The sequence below is a fragment of the Diabrotica virgifera genome, chromosome 3 (genome assembly GCF_917563875.1).
Source record: "Diabrotica virgifera virgifera chromosome 3, PGI_DIABVI_V3a".
Taxonomy (NCBI): Eukaryota; Metazoa; Arthropoda; class Insecta; order Coleoptera; family Chrysomelidae; genus Diabrotica; species Diabrotica virgifera.
Window position 1 is genome coordinate 171,106,679 of NC_065445.1, and position 12,476 is coordinate 171,119,154.

At 34.1% G+C, this 12,476-nt stretch overlaps 1 protein-coding gene across 4 annotated transcripts in view; it reads left to right on the top strand.

The window, feature by feature from the left end:
* LOC114336201 (scavenger receptor class B member 1) overlaps positions 1-12,476 on the top strand; it is a 424,275-nt gene that overhangs the window by 283,245 nt on the left and 128,554 nt on the right. For all 4 annotated transcript variants that reach the window (XM_050645641.1, XM_050645644.1, XM_050645642.1 and 1 more), the window contains one exon: positions 10,592-10,702. In XM_050645641.1, the coding sequence (XP_050501598.1) occupies positions 10,592-10,702 (111 nt within the window). The remainder of the gene's footprint in view (positions 1-10,591; positions 10,703-12,476) is intronic.

Genomic DNA, 12,476 nt, shown 5'->3' on the forward strand with positions numbered 1-12,476 from the left:
CAAAGAAAAAAGAAAATAAGACGAAAACATCAATGGAAGAAGACACTACCGAAAACCGAAGAGAGGAAGAAATACTCACTGTCGGTGCGGACGCCTGCAGCGTACTTAATAATAACATTAATGTATTTAAAAGTAATGTTAAGGTGATTAATTCTTATGGCGACGGCGTCCGCATTGAGGGTGAAAATAGTAGTAGTTTTAAGTACAATAAGAGAAATAATGATGATTTTTTTATGAGAAAATTTGATAATTTTGATTTTGTTTTTAATAGTAATGTAGACTTTAATTTTAAGAAAAGGGGTAAAGATAACAGAACTGTAAAAGTAGGTCAGAAAAACGAGCAAACTGCAATAATAAACCAAGTCAGGTCAATAATAGAACAAAGAGTATTGGACGGGACCGTCGTCATCGTCTGACCGCTGAAGGCACATCGGAGGATGTTCCCAGCTTTAGCAAAAAATCAAAATACAACAAGTAATGCTGAAATAAAAAGGGGCCACGATGGCGACATAAAGATTGAAGGTACGGAAGAGACTAGAAAACAGGAAAAAAAAAACAAAAAGGTGAATAAGTACAACAGGAAAAAGAAAAATAAGAAAAGTGGAAAAATTTTAATTGGAACTTGGAATATAAGAACATTGGTAGAAATAGGCGAACTACAAAACCTTATTGAACAAATAAAAATCTACAAAACAGATATTTTAGCGTTGCAGGAAATGAGATGGAAGAACAAAGACATCTGCGAATATGGAAAATATCTAATATGTCATGGTAATTCAAGAGGTGGATAAGGTGGTATGGCTTCATATTAAGTGAAAGATACAAGCATGCGGTAAAAAGCTTTACTAACATAAATGAAAGGATAGCTATTCTGAAAATGAAAGGCAAGTTCTTTGATATTAATTTCATTAATGTGCATGCACCTACGGAGGACAAAGAAGCAGAAGAAAAAGAAGATTTTTATGCCAGATTAGACCAAGAAATGTCAAATGTAAACAATTGTAGCGTTAAAATAATTTTAGGGGATTTAAACGCAAAAATAGGAATAGAGGAAATATATCAGGGAACAATAGGTATACATACTCTGCACGAAATAAGTAACGACAACGGGCAAAGAATCATAGATTTTGTAACAGACAAAAAAATGGTGATAAGCAGTACAAAATTTTCGCATAAAAATATCCACAAAGAAACATAAGTTTCCCCCGATATGAAAACAAGAAACCAGATCGACCACGTTTTAATAGAAGCAAGACATGCTTCAGAGATTTCAGATGTGAGAAGTCTTATAGGGGCAAACAGCAGCTCCGATCACCACCTTGTGCTAATTAAATATAAACAAAAAATTACCGCCAAGGAAACAGAGAAAGGTGAAAAAAAGATCAAATACACTTCTGATATAGTGGCCTCTATTGAGGAAAAGAGAGCAAGATATGAAACAAAAATAGAGAACATAATTGAACAATATAATCAAGTAAATGAAAATCAGGTCAGAAATATCGAAGATAAATGGAGGGTTTTAAAAGAAGCAGTGATAACAGCTGCAAAAGAAGTAGTGGGGGAAAGCAAAGAACCTAGCCAAAAAAGATGGTATGACAAAGATTGCCAGAGACTAATGGAACAAAAAAACCAAGCTAGGCTTAAAATTCTGAACAACAGTACGGAAGAAACCAAAGAGGAATATACTACAAGAAGACGACAATTAAGAAAATATCTAAGATATAAAAAGAGGAAACACAATAAAGAAAATATTGAAAGGCTACAAGAACATGAACAAAAATAGGAAATAAAACTATTCTATAAGGAATTAAATTTTGAAAAAAAAGGTTTCCAACCGAGAACAAAATTGTGCAAAGACAAAAATGGGGACTTAATAGCAGACGGAAAAGGAGTGCTAAATCGGTGGAGAGAACATTTTAAAGAACTGTTGAATAAACAAAATCAACGTTACGAAATTGAAGAGCTAAGATTAGTAGGAGAGGCTGAAGTAGACCAATATGCACCAACAGAAGCAGAAATAAAAGACGTAATAAAAAAAATGAAAAATAACAAGGCCCCAGGATGCGATACAATAACTGTCGAAATGTTATAATACGGAGGACATAGAATACAGAGTGAAATATCAAAGTTAATACTAGAAATATGGACCACAGAAATAATGCCGGAACAATGAAAAATTGCAGTGATATGCCCTATACATAAGAAGGGAGATAAGTTAGATTGCAATAATCACCGGGGAATATCACTGCTAAACGTTGAATACAAAATATTTAGCAAAATATTGGAAGGAAGGCTAAATAATTTAATGGAACAAACAACAGGTGATTATCAGGGAGGATTCAGGAAAGGCAGGTCAACTATAGACCAAATATTTACAGTAAGGCAAACGCTGGAAAAATTCTACGAGCGGAATACCGAACTACATCATCTATTTGTAGATTTCAAATAAGTGTATGACTCAATAAATAGAAAGGAATTATATAGCGCAATGCAAGAGTTAAATGTGCCAAAAAAACTAATCAGATTAGTAAAACTATGCCTAACCAACACCAAAGCAAAAGTAAGGATCCAAAATCAACTGTCCGATGAATTTGACATTAATGAAGGTCTAACACAAGGGGATGCACTGTCAACAACACTTTTTAACCTTGCGTTGGAACAAGTAAGCAGGAAAGCTCCTATAGATAGGAATGGTACAATATTTACAAAGCTCAATCAGGTCGTTGCCTACGCATATGATATAGACATAATCAGCTGGACATTAAAAGACCTAGAAAAAATGTATACATATTTTAAAGAAGCGGCACAGACTATGGGTCTAGAAGTTAATGTCCCAAAGACAAAGTACTTGGTAACAACTCGGGAAAAAGTACAAACGAAAGGCAACATATCTCTGAGCGGGCAAATATTAGAAAGAGTAGACCATTTCAAATATTTAGGATCAACAATAACAGAAGGAAATAAAAACAGTGATGAGGTAACAGCAAGAATTTTACTTGGGAACAAATGCTTCTACAGCCTACAAAATATCATAAAGTCAAAATCAGTATCTATTAATTCAAAAGTAAAAATATATACAACAGTAATGAGACCTGTAGTAATGTATGCATCAGAAACATGGACCTTGACTAGTGAACAAGAGGAACAGCTTCTTAGATGGGAAAGAAAAATCTTAAGGAAAATATATGGACCAATACAGGAGAATCGAGAATGGCGTATAAGAATGAACCACGAAATAAATAGAATGTTTAACAGACCGACTATCATAAAATAAATACGAAGTAAACGACTGAGTTGGTTAGGACACGTAGAAAGGATGGGTCATAAGAGAAATACAAAAAAAGTACTTAGGAAAGAATTAAATGGGAAGAGACCGAGAGGTAGGCCTAGAAAGAGATGGATTGATGGTATTAATCAGGATTTGAAAGACCTAGGAATACGAGAATGGGAAAAACAAGCAAAGGAAAGAAAAACAAGGGCAGCTATAGTCAAACAAGCAAAACACACATAACGCCGAAAAGACCTCCTCAAAAAAAGAAACAAGAAAGTAATATTTTAGATAAATATCGTTTAGAACTTTTGAGGAGTTATGCGTGTGGCTGGCCTCCACACCATGTAAAACTTTAGAGCCTAGAAACCCCAACGGGCGACCATGGCCCTCCATGGGCTGCCAGAGGTCTCCGATGATGATGATGATGAAAGCTGTGAGTGCAATCACAGCTAGAACGCAAAACATTGAATTCCCTTTTTAACACTATTTAGGCTGTAAACTTTATTGTAAATAGTAAGAAAGTATATCTATCTATCTATCTTCGAGCCTTAATCTATCAATCGTTGGACAAAGGTCTCATCTTCTCTTTTCCGCTTGTTTCTATCCAGCGCTGAGGTCATCTCGCTGGATCCGGCATGATTTTTGAAGGTCGTCGCTCCATCTCATCTGAGGCCTTCCTCTTCCTCTCATATGTTCCCCTGGTCGCCAGTAGATCATCTGCTTGTTTCATCTTTAATACACTTATTTTGACGTGTTTATGCACTTTTAGACGCATTCTATGCACTTTAAAATAAAAATTATGCTTTTCTACCCATCTTTCTATAATATACTTTTTCCTGGCATTATCCTAATGCAATGCAAAAAGTTATGAGTCTCTATGTGCTCTATTTAAAAATTGATTTATTTTGTGCTAAATGCCCTGTTCTATATAAGGGACCGTTCAAGTATTACGTAACGCAGGTTGGGGGGGGGGTGTCAAAAATCTTCAAAAATTGCGTTACGTAATAGTTAAACGCCCATTACAGTGTGCGTTACGTAGGGTGGGAGGGGGGTCAAAAATCGCCTTACGTAATACTTGAACGCTTCCTAAATATCTTTGCTAGTAAACCCAGTAGGTACTGAAAAATATTATTATTAAAGAGTAATAAAAACCTTAAATTCCCTTAACCTAACCACCGCAGAAATGTTTCAGTTTAACACTGAACATCTAACATACTATCCTGACTTGATAGGCCTCCCAAACTGCAATATGTCTTTAACCCGGGATAGGTCGCGCTGATAGAAAAAATCTAACATTTTCTCCTTTAACGTGATAAATTATTGATAAATTTTGCAACACAACTTTCCACTCGTAAGTGTCTAGAAGAAGAGTGTAATAATGCATATGTATTTTTTTTTGTGGAATTTATGGCTTTGATAAGAACCATTTAGCTTTAATAATTGTTAGAAATAGATATTTTTAACATAACAAGTAAATAAAAGTACTATAAAATAAAAATTTGTTTCAAATTCTTATTGTTAGATTTAATCTAACGCGCGACCGGTTACGTGACACAAAAGAGCGCGACTGTTCCCGGGTTAACAAAGTTACCAAAAAAAAATGGTAGGCTATTCATAAAAAACAAGTTGAACGCCATTCTTGAACAAGACTAACCAAACTGCACAAAAATCTCCATTGATGCTTCTAGATACTTTCAGGGCGTTAGGTACTCTTTTGTTAATCCAACATTCACATTTAAATTTAAACTACACCCCAGCTCCAGCACGTTTACAGCTTAACTCTACGCAATTTACCCCACACTAAATTAAGCGGATTCCTTACACATAATTGAACCCTCTTTTTCTAACCGATTTTCTTGGTTTTCTTCTGGTAATACAGTACCCATAACGTAATTACCCAATTTAAGAAGTTATTAAAATTAGAGCTACGAATGGCCCTAAACAAAAAGATTCCTCCTGAATATCTGTGGATCTTATACCTTATTGGTATTAAAGGTAATAAATAATCGGAATTCGGAATTCGAAGTATTTCTTTGAATTGGTTTTAATCCTACTTGGGTCATAGAAAACAACTGGTTAGAGCAAATGATACTAAATCAAGTCTCAAAAACTTTGTATGTGGTGAACCAAGGTTCAGTATTGGGTCATCTATCTGTCCTTATTTTCATAAATGACATCACTAATTTAAAAATCGATGGAAAATTTTTTCTTTTTGCTGATGATAACAGTATCACTTGGAGCAACTCAACTATTGCATCTCTTCATGAAACTATAACTTCGGATCTACTGACGATAAAAACCTGGTCTGACTCTAATTTACTCTCTTTTAACGGGGATAAGACAGTAGCATTATCCTATAAAGGAGCTCTTCAAACTTTGCTTCTTAATAACAGCCAGATCAGTACCGTTGATTCTGTAAAATTTCTTGGTATTTTTTTAGACAGCAACCTCAAATGGTCCCTTCATATCGATTCGTTAAGTAAAAAATTCGCCTCAGCGTGCTATGCAATAAGATCTGTTTCAAGGGAAATAAATTTAGCATCTTCTAAAATAACATATTTTTCGTTGTTCGAGTTTAATCTTGGATATGAGCTTAATTTTTGGAGTTCTAGTACAGCTGCTCAATCTAATGTTATTTAAATTGCAAAAAAGAGCAATAAGATATAATATGTTTGGCCTCAGAAGAACTAAACATTGCAGAAGTTCCTTCATAGATCACGGAATTTTAACACTTCCATTTTTATACATCCTAGAAATCGTTTGCTTAATTCGTAAACACCTTCATGTCTTTCCAGTAAGGCCTAGTCACCAGAAATTCAACTTTTGATATTCATTTACCGATCCCGTCCACTGAGTCAGAAAAGAAATCTATATTATATTCCGCAAAAAAACTATACAGTCATCTCCCATTACAAATTAAATCTGCAACGTCTTTCCCAAAGTTCCGTAAAATGACAAAAGCATATATCTATCCAAAAAAAAACATATTTTATTCAATAGAAGAATTTCTTAATGAATAACTAAGAAAATTGGATTTCATATGCAGCAGCTTAAACTTATTATTTCCTAATGTTGTATTTTATTTGTTGTATGATTAAATATTTAGATGGGAAATAAGCCACAATTAAATTGAAAAAATAATTTTATTAACGTTTCGAAGCCAATATTTTAGTAGTATGTATTTTGTATTTTGACAACGAAACCCTATTTTGTTTCGAAACGTTAATAAAATTATTTTTTCAATTTAATTGTGGCTTATTTCCCATCTAAATAGCTAATCATAAAAATGCCGCAAGGAAATAGATTCAGAACAACATTATTTGTTGTATGTTCAATTTGCAATTTATATAAATAGGTCTGGATCCCGCGTATGCAAAAAAAGTTTGTTAATAGCAAGCTGAAAATTGGTTAATAGCTCAAGGGTGTCTAGTCGGACAAACTTTGATATATGGCAACACTGGAACAGGGAAAGTTTTAATTGTGGAACAGGTTAAAATTTGGAACGGTCAGACCAAAACGGCACATGTATTTTGTCCGACAGAACAGACTTAAACTCTCCGAACAGAGATTAAACTCTCATGCAAAAATCAGACTGCTATTTATCACCAAATGGGCGTTTAATGAGTGGAACATGTTGAATAAGTCAAATGACAGTAATTATGACAGGTGATAAATAGCAGTCTGATTTTTGCATCCATATATCAAAGTTTATCCGACTAGACACCCTTAAGCTATTAACAAATTTTCAGCTTGCTATTAATTAACTTTTTTTTCATAGGCCGGATCAAGACCTAAAATTTTGCAATAGGTATATTGCTTTTGATTTTGCTTTACTTTATTTATCTTATATACTGAATATTGACTATTTATCTAATTTTATTAAATTGTATTTTTTATAATAATTGTTATTTTTTTGACTGTCTGTAAGCTTTGTCCATTTTTTCTTTTAAAAGAAGCGTCCCGCAGCGTTCTTTCCAATATCGTTTTCATAATTTAATATAATGTAATAGTTGCTGAGATATTCTATTTGTTTATAAGCCAAAAAATTGTTTATAATTTCAAAATATTCCTGAGGTCTCTTATTTTTTTTATTATAAGTTATTCACTACATGCAATTAATAAATAAAAAAATTGTGCTTTCTCCAGGTCAGTCCTTTATCCAAGTGCATCCCTAAATACTTAACGCTGTCAGATTGAGGCAGATCCTGTCCATTTAGTGTAACAGGTGGCACTGTACCTCTGCATTTGGTAAATGTAACCTGCACTGATTTTACTTCATTGACTTTGATTTTCCAGTTTCTTGTCCAGTCCTGAATTTTCACTAGATGTTGTTGGAGAATTCTTGCGGCTATGACTGGGTCTTTGTGTTTAACAATTACCGCTTTATCGTCTGCAAAGGAAACTCTGATTGTTTGGTTGCTTACTGGAAGATCAGCTGTGTACATAAGATATAGAAGTGGACCAAGAACACCGCCCTGTGGTACCCCTGCCTTTATCAATGTGATTTCTGATGTTGACTAACCGTACCTTACAGTAAAATATCTTTCTTTTAGGTAGGATTCCATAATAATGTACAGTGTGTGGGGGAGTGATTTTTTAAATTTAAATAGTAGTCCATCATGCCAAACCTTATCAAAGGCTTGACTCACATCTAAGAAAGCAGTCGTGCAGTAACTTTTTTGCTCAAATGCTTCATTTATTTCGTCCACTACTCTGTGGATCTGTTCAATTGTGCTATGATCCTTTCTGAATCCGAATTGGTGTTTAGGAATCAGGTGGTTTTCTTCTATTATGGGAGTCAGTCGGGTTATGATTAGCTTTTCTATGAGTTTACCAAGGACTGGCAACAGGCTGATTGGTCTGTATGATGTTACTTCATTTATTGGTTTTCCAGGTTTTGGAATAAGTATAAGCTCGGCAACTTTCCATTAGGCAGGGTAGTGTCCTAATCGTAGCACCGCGTTGAATATTGTTGTTACTAGCACAATCCCTTTTCTTAGGAGATCTTTAATAAGACGGCCTTTGATCAGATCAAACCCTGGAGCCTTATCTGGATTTAAGTTTCTTCTGATTGTCTCATGTACCTTTTTGACTTTGAAGAGTTTTGGAATTTGGGACATTTGATATAGAGCTTCAAGAGTTTCTTTGATTTTAGCTTCTATTTCAGGCGTATTTTGCGATGGAAGAGGTTGAAAGACTTCCTCCAGATATTCTCGGAAGGTATTTGCTTTTTCCTCGTCAGTGCGTGCCCATGTTCGGTCTCTTTTACGAATCGGAGGAAATTGCTCATTCTGTCTTTTTAAGTTCTTAACCGCTTTCCATAACGAATAGTCTGTATCTGTAATTTTTTTGACTGTCTGTAAGCTTTGTCCATTTTTTCTTTTAAAAGAAGCGTCCCGCAGCGTTCTTTCCAAGATCGTTTTCATAATTTAATATAATGTAATAGTTGCCGAGATATTCTATTTGTTTATAAGCTAAAAAATTGTTTATAGTTTCAAAATATTCCTGAGGTCTCTTAAATAGTCAAACTTCAATTCTGTAAAGTACATTAGACAGGTATGGTGCCTTTTTATATAAAAATCATAGTTATTCTTATGTATAATAATTATTATGGTTTTTATAGCGACCGTAAATTTTTAATTAACAATTTAATGTTACTAAACTGTTCATTCAATTTCCATTGGCTTCTGGAAATATAATCTATGCTAAAATGGCTTTGATGTCACCAAGTTATTTAATTATTGATAAATAATTACTTACCTAAAATTTTAGCTGAAAATTAAAGATTTTGTTGGAAAAACTCGCATTTTCCGACGAAAATTTTCGTCGAAGTAAATCGGGAAAAATGTTTCTATGCAGAATTTAATTACAGTGGATTTTTGTTTGGGTGTTTTGGTGTAAAGTTAAAATCTTTGAAGTTATAGAGCAATAATTGAAAAAAACACGATTTAGGTGCGCCATTTTAATTATAAAAAAAGTAGCACACTATCTGCGGACTGTGCATACCTATATTATTAATATTATAGAATCATGAGATTCGATTCCTGTAATAAAATTTCTGGTAAATAACTTTCCCAAAAATGGCCTATTCCCCCATAATCTGTCCAGACTATTAGTAAACAATCGAACAAATTAACAAGTACTCTACCAACACTACTAGTAAAAGGCTTTTCAGTGAAAGACCTAATAATTTTTTATTCCATTAAATTTTTTTTTAATATAAATGTATAAAATATTGTCACAATTTGTAATATGCATACCAAGCTGTATAATCTCGCTAACAAGCTATTAGTGGAATCGATACTTCAAATTTTTTAAATATATATATACTATCGGTTTACAACGTTCTCCATCTTCCGGTACCCGTTCGCCATTCCTCTCTGTCCGCACATTGCACATTGACCTACTTGCAGACCTCTTTCATCCATGGCTTTGTTTATTCCTGCCTGTCAATTTTCGTCGGTCTACCTCTTCTTCTTCTACCTTGCTGTCTCCAGTTTTGTACTTGTTTTGGGATTCTGTCTTCGTGCATTCTTTGTACGTGACCAAACCATCGTAGCTGTATTTCGTTGATTTCGTAATTTTTTAAATAAAAATAAAAAAATCTTAACATACTAAAATCACAATATTGCCTAAGCTAATAGAAATATTAAAAGAAAATAGATCTAATTTCCCCGGAAAATTTTAACCACCTCTAGTTCATCTTGGTAATACTGTACTTCATTGAAAAATGATGTGAATGATGTGAGGTGGTAAATTAGAACCATCAGCGCTATTGCAACACTTGATTGATATATTTTTACGACCTGTGCCACGAATTTGTTGATAGAGCGCCTTAATTTCTTGGCGAAGGCGCTTAATTTTGGAGGGATCCATACAAAATCCAGATTCGTCGAGATTTAAGACGAGCTCGGGCATTTGATCAATTAAATATTTATTTACAATTTTGTTGTAATGGTCGGCTACAACAAATCGATTAGAAGTACCAATTGTTTCGTTGTCATATGAGTAAATATTTCGTGTTGTTTACATTTACTTTTGTAGCCCAGTAAATGACCGTTTTGGAGTGAAATTTTCCTAGTCACGACGGATTTGCATGAAAATTTGCATTCAGGTTCCTCTTGCCCTCTACCTCATGGCACATAAGCCCAAGGTTACTTTTACTTGGGGGTGAAAGCCTTCTTGAGGATGAAAAGCATACGTTCAAGATAAGTCCGGAATTCGGTGGTGACACGGAAAATTACACGGTATTCCACGTTCATTTCCTGGCCTATACAGAAAAGTTTTATTTATTTTAACGACTGCAACTCTTCATTTCAGGACAATATTCCTTAATCATTATAAGTGCAGTATTAACAGTTTTCGGATTGGTGCAGATACTATTTCCTCCATTTGATTTACTCCTGGATTTACGAATACGAATGACCCCTGGTAAGTACGACAGAACTGAGTGTCACGGCCCCTATTGTTACTTAGCATATTCTGTACTAAAATCACGATAAAGATGCACTAGAAATAAACAAACCAAGACCCCTAATAACACAAAACATTCCAGGAATGTTCCTATAAGGTACACACAGGACATTGAAACCATTCCTGGAATGTCCCAAAAGCACATGAACGTCCCTGGAAAGTCCCAGGAAAGTGCTGTGTCAACATTTTAAACATTCCTTGAATGTCTTGTTGGAACATTCCATGAATGTCTACGAATATTCTTTGAACATTCACAGTATATTTTTTAGACTGAATGTCTTGTTGAAATATTCCATGAATGTCTACGAATGTTCTTAGGACATTCAAAGTATGTTTTTTAGACATTCTCTGAAATATATCGTCAGTGATGTGACAATACCTCCTATATGTTTTTTCATGAGTTTTGCAGGAGACGAAAAACATTTTTTAAGGTCATCTCCTGTTTTCATACGTAAGTTTTGACTTGTTTTGTAGTAAATAGATAGTTGACTTTACTACAAAACCAGTCAAAAAATATATGAAAACAGGAGGTGGCCCAAACAAGTTTTTTATCTCCTACAAAATTCATGAAAAAGCAGATAGGAGGTATTGTCACATCACCGACGATATACCAGAAGTATATGTGGCCGTACCAAATCTCATCCTTGATAAATATAAACATTTTTATTGCACAAAATCGTGTCATATATTTTTTTCCATAATCATCACTACGATGCGTCTCAATACATAGCGTCCCTTATCTAATCTAACGGGTACAAGAGCACTATGCTCTGTTTTTCTAACCGCACTATTCTAACATAGACAAGGCGGAAACGGCGGGTTCGTTGGGAAAAATATTCCCATGAGATATTTTTGCATAAGCACATTGATGAGACATCCCAGAATAAGGTTCAAGAAGTCGCCCACGAGAAAAGTGGGCCAATTTTTTTAACAATTTTTTTTTAATCAAATTGCAAAAATCAATATTTTTGGCCCGGACTAATTTTTTTTAGGTTTTTTGGACCATTCTGGAAAAAAAAGGTTTCTTATAATTTTTCTCTAAAGTTGATCTTTTTCGAGTTATAAGCAAGTTAAAATTTGAAAAACGCGAAGATAGCCATTTTTAAGACTTAATAACTCGGTTAAAAATTATTATTTTGAAGGTCAGAAAGTGACTAAATCAAAGTTTAAAGTCGCCGTTACATGATCCTGAAGAAATCTGTGTCATTAATTTACTACTAAGCTGTTATTTTAAATTAATAACAATGAGTGGTTAGACCATATTGACGCTGCTGTAAATGTGAGTGCGAGTAAGATGCACAATTGGACTGCTGGAATGGCTTCTCTCTCGCACTCAGCATTTACAGCCCCGCACACGTGCATGGCACTTATTCTTATTACTTAAAAATAACAGCTTAGTAATAAAATAATGACAAAAATTTCTTCAGTATCTTGTAGGGGGGGCTTTAAACTTTGATTTAGTCATATCGATACATTTTTGGCAAAGTAACGTAAGTGACATTTTTGGCGAAAACCATGTTTTTTCATTAAGCTAACGCTATTAGTGTTTAGAAGGTACTGCCAAAGTGTAGTAAGCCTAGAATTACTTTAAACCTTTTTTTTTAAATATTTTAAAAACGTATGTCCAGAATTGTTTTAATCATACCCGCAAAAGAAACGCAACTTTAGCACTATTTCCATAATAATAACGTAAGCAAACGTCGTTTACCGCCATAATAACGTAAGTACCGGT